The sequence below is a fragment of the Macaca thibetana genome, chromosome 14 (genome assembly GCF_024542745.1).
Source record: "Macaca thibetana thibetana isolate TM-01 chromosome 14, ASM2454274v1, whole genome shotgun sequence".
Taxonomy (NCBI): Eukaryota; Metazoa; Chordata; class Mammalia; order Primates; family Cercopithecidae; genus Macaca; species Macaca thibetana.
In genome coordinates, this window is record NC_065591.1 from 14,804,877 (window position 1) to 14,817,342 (window position 12,466).

Genomic DNA, 12,466 nt, shown 5'->3' on the forward strand with positions numbered 1-12,466 from the left:
TGTCATTATCAGGGTAAAATTAACCTCACATAATCCTTAATGTTCCATCTACTAGGTTAATATGGCCAGTTTTCCTAGGAAGAATTTGTCAAAACATCAAGATTTCCAAGTTTGCTGAATAACAGAATCATGTCATTTCAGCATTAGAAATCAAGAACTAAACAGTCAAAAATCAACCACCTGATTCTCAACAAAAGCAAACAACAATATGCCCCACACAACACCTGTTCTGAGAGCATCTGATTTGCTTAGCAGCATCACATGTTTCACCCCTAGGATAACTGTAACTCAGTACAATCAAGGAAGACAAGTTGCTTCCATGAAGACAACTTTTATTTTTCTTCTTTACATATTTATTTTTAATATGCCTTACCTAGATTAAGAGAAAACAAAGATTTGAAAAGCAAAGTATCCCTTTTATTATAATTTCTTTTTACATAACCTTTTCAACCTATATTCAGGTAACTACCTGTCTCTCCCATGAAAGGAGAAGGGTCCTGCACATTACAACAGGCAAAAAAGGCTTTTAGGAAATAAAATATTTTAAATTGATCCATTACATTTGTTCAATTTTCGAGTACACTGGAAAGTGGGAAAAACACAAAAGGAGAAAAAAATGGCATTTCAAACAACCAGACTATAATAATCTTATTTAGATTGGTAGTACACTCTTTATATTTTTTCCCCAAACAGGTACAAAGGAGGTTCAAGTGCTCTATGTGGATGCTAGTCTATACCTTAATATTTTTATTTTACTCCCAGTACTCCCACGGCCATGGCCAGCGTTTGCCTAAACTCTCTGAAGCATTATGAAGGAGTCTCAATTATGCAAAATAATCTTAGGCAACCACAAAGAAGAGGGATGCACATCTCCCAGAAATATTCAATAGTTGTATCTCAACTACAGTTTCAGAATTTAGAACCACCAATTCAAGATGGAAATATGCAGTGGGAAGAGTTATTAAAAAGGTAACAGAATTTGACTAAGAGTATGAAATGTAGAACTTTAAGATAAAAGAGCTCCCTGGAAGGACAATGAGGCATATGGAGCAGAAAGGAAAGCAGGGAAAGGGCTGAGATAGTTTAATTATACCAACTCTTTACTATGCAGCATCCCTTTATCGAAAGGAAAAATATAAAGTCCATAAAAAATATTTTGGTATTGCAAACTGCTACAATAATTTATTGTAGGCAAATGATAGCTATGAAGAGGGCCGTTGATCCCTAAAAGAAAAAGTACAGCAAGTTTCTAATTAGTAAAACTAACAGGTTGTTTTTTTTGTGGGTAGAGTGGTATCAGGAGAATACACTTTCTCCCATCTCAGAAAGATTTTTAAAAATGCAGTTTGCTTTTATGTAGGAGGCTAAAATATCTGATGACTAACCACTGCAAATGAAATTTATGGAAATAAAGGATAAGTGTGACGAAAAAGCTAAGTGTGGAATATAGATGATAGCTAGTCAGAAAGTATAAAAGGGACCTGAGAGTAGGACAACTTTTTTGTAGATTCATCCAATCAATCTTGTATTTTCAAATCTACTCAATATACCAAAGTCAACTCCAAACCATGTTGGCAGGAAAGCATATTCTACATTCCTTCTATCTTTATGCCATTTTCTATCCCCATATTATGGAGAAATGGCAAATCTGCAACACTCTGAGAAGAAACAATAGCACATTTGAGACTGGTGATTGTAGGTGTCTCACTCCCTATTCCCTGGCATCTCAAATGCTAACAGTAGTGGGTATAAAGTAAGCCTCTTTCAGAAATGACATTTTGTTACTCTTCTTTTTGGGAAAAAAGAATTTAAAAAAAAAAATTGATAAACCATGTTTGTGAAAAACAAACTTTTTTTTTTCCCAGCAAAACGTCATTCTTTGCAATAGCCATCACGCATTTCTGACAATAAACAATGAATAGCGTAAGCCTTCGATTCTAGCTTTTGAGGCACACAGGATAGGAATTACTCTTTACCTGAAGATGAGCCAAAACAGGATTTGGGGCTTTTGGCGATATGACCTTGTACAAAAACACTACCTCTTCTCTCCAGTGAACAGCAATAAGCAGTCCATGCCCCAACACAATCTCTATCCCTAGGAAATTGTGATTCCCAGAATTTTAGTTGAAAGTCAAAGCAATTATTATATAGGATTATTAACTTTGGCTATTGAAGTTTTTCCTCTTCTGAAGTGTTACTAAAGGGGAGAGTTTAATTTGACTTAAAATTTTAGGACTCATAGACTTTGTTCCTTCACTAACAGGGAGCTGGAATGAACTGATGATAAAAAGCAAAGCAAAAAACAAAAAGCGAGGAGCCAGAGATGGGCCCCAAGGGAAATGTAAGGAAATGGTAGGGGCAAAAAAGAGAAAATAAATTCACAAGAAACAATCTTCTATCTATAACTTAGATTCTGAACAACCCTCCTCATCCAATCAAAATTCCTAAGTCTCAACGCTCTAAAAATCTCAAAGAGCATACTAGTTACCACGAACCTAACATTCTTCCCTAAAAAGGCTTCCAAAAAAGCACTAGGCTATTGTAGTGATTTTGTTAGTGCTGAGGACCAGCTTTCTTTAAAGGCCACTAGAGAGCTATGATTTCAGAGGCTGGCTGTGCTTCTTCAACCCTATGTCTTGCCTTCAAAGTACCTGTTATGGAAGGGATCCCATGTCAAAATAATCTAATCTCTCTCTCCCAGCCCCACAAAATATAGCAACAAAGACTCCAAAAAGAAAAAAAAAAAATCAGACTTTGTTAATAAATAAGGAATCTCAGGTTCCACAACACAAAAACACACATGTTCAAAGTGCAAATTTCTGCCATTAGCCTGGGACTTTTCTCGTCGCCTCACTGATACAGAGCCCTGTCTTACAGTCGAAGAGACTGTGTAGAGGGCAGCCCTCTCCCTATTGGGAGCCTGCTTCCAAGCAAGTGAGCACCATTGAGAGCCATATGGAGGTTTGGGAGGGGGACTGAGATGCTGGGATCAAAGAGGAGGGAGGTGGTCCCCATATATCCTTCCTTTCTGAAACCCAGTGGGGAATAAAGGAAGAGGGGATGAGAGATGTGTGCTGTTTTAACAGCTCACCCTGCTAAGGGGCCCTAAAGTGCCAAGTCAAGCTGCCAGCCTCCAGAGATTAGAATTCTATGGTATTTGAAGGTAAGTGTGCCGCAGGGGGTAGGAGCCAGAACCATAGGGCAGCAGTAGAGGAGGAGAAGGGATTTAGAAGACAGTAATATACTATTAAAAATTAAAAGCTGATCCAGAGCACATCAGAGTTACAGGTTGGAAAGGAGGATCTGCCGATGAGCAGGAAGTCTGCTGATGGCTGGAACCTAGTATGAGAATAACCCTCACTTTAAGAGCTGCTGCTGCTTCTTTTTTGTCTACCTTTCTGGTAAAGACAACATCAATTTTATAAGGGGAGCAATAGAGGGAGAACAGGGGATGGGAATTGGAAGGGGGTGTGTGTATGTATGTGTGTGCTGTGATCCACAATGGAAAGAGCAGGCCCTTCAGTTATTTCACTCGATTTTAAATGCTTTAGATTTTTTTTTTTTTTGTCCTTTTTAACCTTTAAATACAAAGTCTGAGCTGTCCCATGCCCCAAGTCTTCCTGTCCACTAAGGTCCAGTAGAGTCTGAATCTTCAATCAGAACCTCTGTGGTAGCACCGAGTATATCTGAGTTCATAACCAGCCCTTCAGTGCCTCCACTGCTGCCGCTTCCCACAAAGATCTTCCCATCAGCCATCAGGCTCACCCGTTCTGTCCCACTGCAGTATGACTTTGACATCCCTTCAGCTTCTAGCAGTAGGCACTCCCCAGAGGTTGAGTTTCCCAAGGGCTCAGGAAGAAGAGGAAGACCCTGACCATCTGAAGGCTGCGTCAGGGACTCTGGGTTAGTGCCCAAGATATCTGTGCTGGTGATGAGGGCGCCTGCATTGGCAGCCAGAGCTTCTGCAATCAGCACCTCAGGGTGGCTTTTTGCCTTGTGTGCCACCACGCTGTCCTTCTTCTCAAATTTTTTGCCACAGATATTGCAAGAAAACTGGTAGAAGGAGTCTGCATCATGTTTCTTCATGTGCCAATTAAGAGATGCCTTTTGTCGACAAGTAAATCCACAGATCTCACATCTAAGGAGAGGAGAAAAGGAAATGCCTGATCCAACAGAGAAATAAAGAGTGCTCTTATTCAGGGTCAGGGTTAGAATTCAGAGCTCACATATATACATACATGCACAATAATCAGTAACACACTTCTTTTGAAGGATTGGGAAATGTTACTAGATGGAAAACTTATCTGATTTTCTTCTGTTTGCTTGAAAAACAGAGGGAAACTAAGAAAAAGGCCACTAACTAATGCTCCCAATCAACATCCACTCATTTATTTGATGAAAGTAAACAGCAGTGGAAACTAAAATGTTTGTAAAGTGGCAAACCTTCAAGTAGGGCATATATCCTTCTCACCCAGATGTTCACCAGTAAATAATACTCACTGTAATGGCTTCTCGCCAGTGTGAATCATCCGGTGCACTGCCAGATTGTGGGAACTCTTGAAGGCCCGAGCACAATATTCACAGATATAATCCCTTTGATCTACGAAGAAAAATACTCTGGTTAGTGTTCTATTTAGACACCCTGTAAAATACATATTTTCCCTCCCTTACAGTAAGTAAGCAGATGATGGGGCAGGTAATTTAGAGTAAAAGCAATGCTATTTTCAATGTATAAACACTTTCGGTAAACAAAATTTAAAAAGGAAAAATATTGCTTTAAGAAAACATCCAAACACACAGTAGCATAAGGACCTGTTTAAACAACAACAACAACAAAAAACACAAACAGAAAAACTAGATAAAAATATAAGAACTGGAATCCTCATCTCAATTTTACCACTAATCCAGGTCTTGGATACCAAGTGTTTAGCAAGTAAACAACTATATTTTCCGTATATTTTATTCCTTAAAACAATTTTTTTCACAGACAATGAAAACTGAATGCTTACACAGAAAGAACTGGCATTCAAACAAAACAAAAACAAAACACAAGAACTTGGCACTATATAAAAGAAAACTGATCCAGAGGTAATCATATCCTGTTTCAGGTTTTAAAAATGTTACCCAAGATAAACAAACTTTTCTCAAGACTGGAGTTGCTGCTATGAAATGTATGTAAATAATACCTGTACTACTTTACCTTATTTTCCTACCCATCTTCTGCACCTTTCAACTACCTCCCTTTGTCACTCACAACACCCTCCACCACACTACGCAGGATTTCTGATGAATGTGGTAACATGGTGTTCAATCTACGAGGTAAAGGAACATTGTACTTATTCATTTCTTTACCACGTGTTCGGGAAGCCTGCGCCCAAAGAAGTGCTCAATATATATATTTGTTGAATTAATGACCACTACATTTTCTACTCCTTTTGCTTCAAATTACCAGAATTAATCAGAATGAAAACATGAATTTAAGTTAAAAGGTGAACAACATTCAGCCGGGCGCGGTGGCTCACGCCTGTAATGCCAGCACTTTGGGAGGCCGAGGCGGGTGGATCACGAGGTCGGGAGATCGAGACCATCCTGGCTAACACGGTGAATCCCCATCTCTACTAAAAATACAAAAAATCAGCCGGGCGTGGTGGCGGGCACCTGCAGTCCCAGCTACTCAGGAGGCTGAGGCAGGAGAACGGCGGCGTGAACCTGGGAGGCGGAGCTTGCAGTGAGCTGAGATCACGCCACTGTACTCCAGCCTGGGTGACAGAGCAAGACTCCGTCTCAAAAAAAAAAAAGAAAAAAAAAGGTGAACAACATTCAATTTAATCCTATACTCCTTTCTAAACAGCTTACAGATCACCTGGATAGCTTATTAAATGTATATGCTGATTCAGCAGGTCTGAAGCAGGGCCTGAGATTCTGTATCTCTAATAAGAACCCAAGTGATGTCAATGCTGGTTGGTCTGTGTTCCATACTTTATATAGCAAGGTCTAAAAATGCACAGTTTTAACTTAGGAAACTCTTAGTATCTCCCAGGTCATGTCCACATTTCCAGTTCCATAGCAGGACAAACCTGTGTGGGGCATCTATTTGCTAAATAAATTAATTTGCAAAAAAAAGTCTGTATACACTAATTTGCAAAAGGAGAACTAACACCATAAATTGTATTAACCAAATATAAATATTTGAAATGTACTGAATTTATAAAACAGTTTTTCATAGGCTTGTGATATTTAACTAAAACAATCTAAAGTGCTTGTCAGAAATGACTTTTCTATGGCAAAAAACAGTATTAACAGGGAGCAGAAGGAAGACAGAAATTGCAGTACCTATCAAGAAACAGAAATAACTGTTACTTGTGGAAATAACTCTGAAGAAACATGGTAAAAGAAAACTGTAGACTTTGGAGTGGTCAAGTTCAATCCTGGTATTGTGAAAAAGTCTACCATGTGCCAGCTCTGTGTAGTCAATAGCATTTTATGTTATCTCATTTCATCCTTACAATAACTTATATTGGTATCCTTAATACACAGAGAAGGAAAAGTGAAAAGAGAAGTGAAGTAACTTGCCTACAGTAAATGAAGGAGATAATACATCTATCAGTATGACCTTGGGCAGGAGACATAATTCTACAACTAGAATTCCTAGACTTACTCTCCAAGATTGTTGAGAAGGTAATGTGTAATTATCAAGTGTCTGGCACATACTCAGTGGTATGCACCTAATTTGTTCCTATTAGGTACACTGCACTGAGATGGTCAGTGGTTACAAATAAATTGAATTTGAGTCTATTCTATAATACATATTGCAGACACTCAGCATCTCTTTTTGACAGTTCCTATGGGAGGTTACATGCAAATTCAACAGCTAGCTTTCACAGTTTCAATAGCAGCAGAGTATTATGCTTCTAAAAACTAGCTATGTGACCATGGGCAGGTTACTTAATCCTGCAAAGCTTCTAGTTCCTTAGCTGTAAAAGAAGATCAATATAAACAAATTTAGTGGTGTTGAATAGACTGATTAGCAATAATATACATAAAGTATTTAGTCCACAGTTGATACAGAATGCTCAGTAAAAGATCATTATCCTGGTCATAGAAGTTCAAGAAGTCAAAGGATAAAAATTCAGAAGTCCTAGTTTTTCCATCCCTTGGAAAATTTGTCTTACTACATTTTATTTTCACACCTTTTCCCCACACACTTGACTATAGAATCTTTTAAGATTTATGTTAGAAAAACGTTATCATTACCAACATGCAAAAAAAAAAAAAAAAACCACAGTGCAATTAATTACCTACTTGATAAACACATTATAAAAGTACCTGTATGATGTTTGGCATGTCGCAGAAGTTGCTTCTGGAGCCTGAAGAGTCGTCCACAAGAGGGATGGGGACATACGTATTTCTTCTTCAGCAAATGCTGGTATTTAATGTGGTGCTAAAACAAGAGAAAGTGAAAGGAGAGAAAAAAATAAATAAATCAAGGCTTCCTGAAAGTACTGAAAGAAAACCAAATACTTAGATTTCGCACATGGATAGTGAGGGAGTATAATAAAATGGCGGCCGGGCGCGGTGGCTCAAGCCTGTAATCCCAGCACTTTGGGAGGCCGAGACAGGCGGATCACAAGGTCAGGAGATCGAGACCATTCTGGCTAACACGGTGAAACCCCATCTCTACTAAAAAAAATAAAAAAACTAGCCGCGCGAAGTGGCGGGCGCCTGTGGTCCCAGCTACTCGGGAGGCTGAGGCAGGAGAATGGCATAAACCCGGGAGGCGGAGCTTGCAGTGAGCTGAGATCCGGCCACTGCACTCCAGCCTGGGCGACAGAGCCAGACTCAGTCTAAAAATAAATAAATAAATAAATAAAATGGCTAAGAACACAGGCTATGGAAATATACAGACCTGGTTTCCAATCTGGGTCTGTCATTCACCAGCCTTTGTAATCTTAGGAGATAAATATTTCAAGCTCCAGTTCCCATTTGTAAAATGGAGATAACAATAACCATCTCAAAGTGTTGTTATGGGGTAAGAGATTTATATATTGTACCGTGCTTTAGAGCAGCAAATGGCACACAGCAGAGGAGGAGCAGCTATTGTTATAACTGAACCACAATCCATAAGTAAGGCTTTAGTGTCAAGTTATATTTGTTGCTAAAGATCAAACAGGTATTTCCTAAGCAGTATTTCACTTTCATGTTTCCTGCCGGACCCAAATGTAAGTGGTACCTTTACTCATCAAAAATAATAATAATCTACTCAAAAAAAATAAAAACAAAACCTGAATTAAAAGTCTTTTATTCATTCTACACAGTATCCAAGAAATCAGAGGTTTGAGTTCTAATTTTACTTTTTTTCTAAATCGTTGTAAAATAAAATCTGTTACTCTGTGTCTTGGAATGTTGTTACCGTCATCTCATATCAGAAGTATTTACACCACATTGGGAATTACTGTAATATTGAAAGATTCCAAGGAAAGTCCTCTATTTGGGTTCAGATTCTTAGTCACCATTTTTCATTTTTTGTTTTTTTTAAGAGAAGATGCTATGAGTTTGGATGTGTTCACCACAGTTCATGTGTTGGAAACTTAATCCCCAATGTGATAGTGTTGGAAGGCAGGACCTAATGGGAGGTGCTTAGGTCTTAAGGCCTCTACCCTTATATAAATGGGTTGATATTATCATTGGAGTGGATTTGTTACAAAAGCAAGTTCAACCTATTCTTGCCCTTCCTTAACTTCCATAACTTAACCATGGGCTGACACAGTTAAAAGGCCCTTGTGAGATGTGGGCACCATGCTCTTGGACTTTCCAATCTCCAGAACCACAAGATAATAAATAAATGTATGTTCTCTGTAAATTACCCAGTCTCAGGTACTCTATTATAGCAGCACAAATGGACTAATAATGATTAACCCATTTATGCCAAAGGTTGCAAATGTTTTTTGTGAAAAATCAGACCTTGGTGATGACCTTGAGCAGTAGGATATAAATAACTTGCCCAAGCTTAGCATTCTAATAATGGAACACTAGGCATAAATGGGTTAAAGTCATTTTATATTTAAAGAAAGACTTTTCTTGACATTATATGTCAATGATAAAGCCTACACAAGCCAATAAATTAAAATCTCGTGGTGCAAGAACAAGTAATGGAACACAACCGGAAAGGCTCTTATATAACAACTTCACTGACCTGCAAATAGCGAGGGTGGGCAAGGACAGTTCCACATCCTTCCATCTCACAACGGACATACTGGATTGGAGGCTTTTTTCTATTATCAAAACGCAGAAGAAAAGTTAGCAAAACAAAAGTGGCACTCTGCACAGTGGCCTTTGACTCAAACTGTGCTATAGAGAATAGCTATTTTATAGTAGGAAGAATTAAAATCTCTTTACTACTATATAGATTACACAGAATTTGTATTAGAAGTAGCCAAGAATTAGCAAATATTTGACGGAATTAAAAAGTAACACAAATAAACTAATAACACCCCAAAAGGTAAAGTATTAAGATTGTTGGAAATTTCAAGATCTTACAATGAAAATAAGATAATACCTGTGCATCTAGGATATTAGTGAAGTTGCTTTCGTGAAATTTTTGAATGGCCATTCCTGCAGGATTATCATGAAGTCTAAATATGTAAGTAAAGTACCTGGTATTGGAATAAGGTGCAAAACAGTAGGGGTAAAAATTCCTCACCTCCTTTTGGGTAAACGTGGACTTTTGTCATCTTTTCGTCTTCTTCCTCTCCTATAATTGAAGACAGGGTAACAGTAGACACATTCTGAATCAAAACTTACAGAGTGAAGGCTGGCTGAAGACAGACAGACAGACAGACACACACACACACACACACACACACACACACACACACAAAGAACAAGTGGCAAAGGATAACCAAGAATACATAAAGTCAAAGACATATCTGGCAAATCAAGCAAGATTTTACTCTGACGTAATTTCACTTTCAAATCAGTCTGTAAGACAGATTAAATATATACCTCCATAAACCATGCAATACTATGAAAGACTTAGATAAATCTCAATGTGTTACTTTTAGAGTTGCTACCATGTATCATCTAAAAGCCCTGAGAATAAAACATACTTTCTTCTTGCAATAGAACTAAAAAATCTAAACATTTTTTACCAAGAGTCTCTCCAGTGAAATTCAGCTGCTTGAGGCCAAATTTTTTTAAGTTAAAAAATACATATTTTGAAGCATGTGTATGTCAACATCCTTCCTCACACTCCCACTCTATTTTCCACTAGTGGTTTCAAAATCTGTTAGATTTCCATTTTTAATAATAATTGTCTACTCACTTCCTCGGAGGTTCCTCATCCTCTCTAATTTCATTCTCCTCTTCTTTTACCTCCACCTCTACTTCCACTTTAATTTCCTTTTTCTCCTTCTCTTCTTTTACCTTCCCTGATTTTCTCCGTGGCTTTGGGGTTTCCCTGAAAACACAAATGCATTTCAACACTAGGCAAAAGATCTTTTCAAAGAAGACTATGACAACAAATTAAAGCTTAGAGTTATCACTGATTTGTTATAAAACTACTCTCCTCAGTTCATGAAATGTGATTTACCAATCATCCTCACATGCGTAGTAATGATCTAAATAGATGTATAAGATGTTCATGGACTGAACCCTCCCCAGACTAAAGATGACTGTAAATCAAATCTCACTATAATTGTAAAGAGAAATGAGACAATAAGTTAAAAAAATTCTAAGTATTCAGGCTACTCATGATACCTTGTTGAGATAAAACATGCAGACTCATAAAAACTTATATATAATCAAAATAAAGTTCTACAAATGGGAGAGACGATTATATCAGGGTATGGTAAGATGTTAGACTTACAACAGAAGTGCATAATTACTTATTTAAAATTAATTCTACACTCATTAGTTTGGCAATAAGAAAATAAAAGCATTCAACAATGTTTTCCTACTTATATTTCATTGACATGTCTGGAGTAAAATCTGAGACATGCCTTTCTAAGTGGGGTTTGTAGGTCTCATCTCTTGGGTCATCTTTGAATGGTATCTCCTCTTCACTGATTAACATCTCTTCTTCCTCCTCCTCTTCCTCTTCACTACTAAAAATAAGTAAATAGAAATGAGACATTCTGGTTTTAAGGATCATGTCTGAGGAGATTTAATTTGGTAATTTATTAAGAGGTAGCCAAAAACTGATAAAATCACCCAGCATTTTCAGCCTAATGACCTAATTGGACTGAAATCTAGTGGCTTTATCACAAAGAATAATAATTGAAACTAAAAACACATAAATCTTAGATAAAGACAGGGTGATGACAACTCAATGGCATTAAAAGTTAAGAAACAACTGACTTTGTAATACTGTCTGGTGATCTGCTGTATTGAAAGACTTATTAACAGATAAATCACAACACACAAGATTCCAATGAAATCTCAAATCCTTGGCCAAAACACCCATATTTCACATTAGTTCCTACCATGGAATAAGTCCAAACACATAAGGTACTCAAGACATGATTTCTCAGTTATGTAAGCAGATTACATGGTTTAAGTTCTAATTAAGCTCAACATGGAATCTAAATGCAGTATCAAAACTGACGTTAATTTCTCTTACAGCTCAAAATTGTTTCAAATGGAAGCAACTTCTGAATCATTTAATGTCACTATGTTATTTCCCCAAAGGTTTAAAAATGAAATATTAACATTTTTCTACCTAATGCCACCTGGAGACTGATGCTCTTCTCCAACATCTAGAAAAACAAAGACAAAACAAAATTTTATTAGTGTAGATATAAGATATTTTCTCTCTGCAGTCAAGAAATGCAAATCAAATTACTGCATGGCGTAATTACACAAAAGCAGAGTATCTGCAAATTGTTCAAAGAAATATTACCTACACCATCACACCTGCCCCTGACAGTTAAGCTGTTAAGGCAAATGTTCAACATTACATTTAAAATATAACAGCAACTAGTTAGTAAACACCATATTCTAGCTGCACTGTACCATAATCAAGTTGGTCTGTATTTGGTTCTGACTTGCAAATGAGTTGCAATGAACCAGTCTTGGACCGAGAGCTTCGGGTGTTCTCTGTATCACGATGGCGAGAAACAGATGTCCTACTACTACGCCAGCCCCGGCTAGGTCTAGATGCAGCAATGGAAACTTCCTGAGGGAGGGCAGAATCGTCTTCTTCCTCTTTTTCTTCCTTGGGATCTAAATAAAAAGACATACCATTCTCTTTTAAGTTTACGGTTAACCAATAAGCATCCCTGTATGTCTACTAATTGTAAATACAGTTACTTGAGGATAAATTAAGTATTTTCAAAGGAAAAAGAACCTAAGACTTTTATTGAAATAATAAAAAAGAAAATTAGATAACTTACCCTTAATGTCACTATGCTAAATAAATTATTTCATATTGCAAAGTAGTAATTTTATACTGCTTTATCTTCTAAAAAAT

General features: G+C 37.3%; 1 protein-coding gene across 3 annotated transcripts in view; it reads right to left on the minus strand.

Annotated features, from left to right (window-relative positions):
• Nucleotides 1-395: 395 nt before the first annotated feature.
• ZFP91 (ZFP91 zinc finger protein, atypical E3 ubiquitin ligase) overlaps nucleotides 396-12,466 on the minus strand; it is a 42,779-nt gene continuing 30,708 nt past the window's right edge. The window contains exons 3-11 of one of the 3 annotated variants that reach the window (XM_050758535.1): nucleotides 12,010-12,219; nucleotides 11,717-11,753; nucleotides 10,998-11,099; nucleotides 10,322-10,456; nucleotides 9,701-9,751; nucleotides 9,194-9,272; nucleotides 7,327-7,441; nucleotides 4,501-4,600; nucleotides 396-4,138 (exon numbers count right to left, since the gene is read on the minus strand). In XM_050758535.1, the coding sequence (XP_050614492.1) occupies nucleotides 3,628-4,138; nucleotides 4,501-4,600; nucleotides 7,327-7,441; nucleotides 9,194-9,272; nucleotides 9,701-9,751; nucleotides 10,322-10,456; nucleotides 10,998-11,099; nucleotides 11,717-11,753; nucleotides 12,010-12,219 (1,340 nt within the window). In that variant the 3' untranslated portion in view covers nucleotides 396-3,627. Of the gene's footprint in view, nucleotides 4,139-4,500; nucleotides 4,601-7,326; nucleotides 7,442-9,193; nucleotides 9,273-9,700; nucleotides 9,752-10,321; nucleotides 10,457-10,991; nucleotides 11,103-11,716; nucleotides 11,754-12,009; nucleotides 12,220-12,466 lie in introns of all 3 variants that reach the window. The other 2 variants (XM_050758533.1, XM_050758534.1) reach the window with 2 other exon arrangements.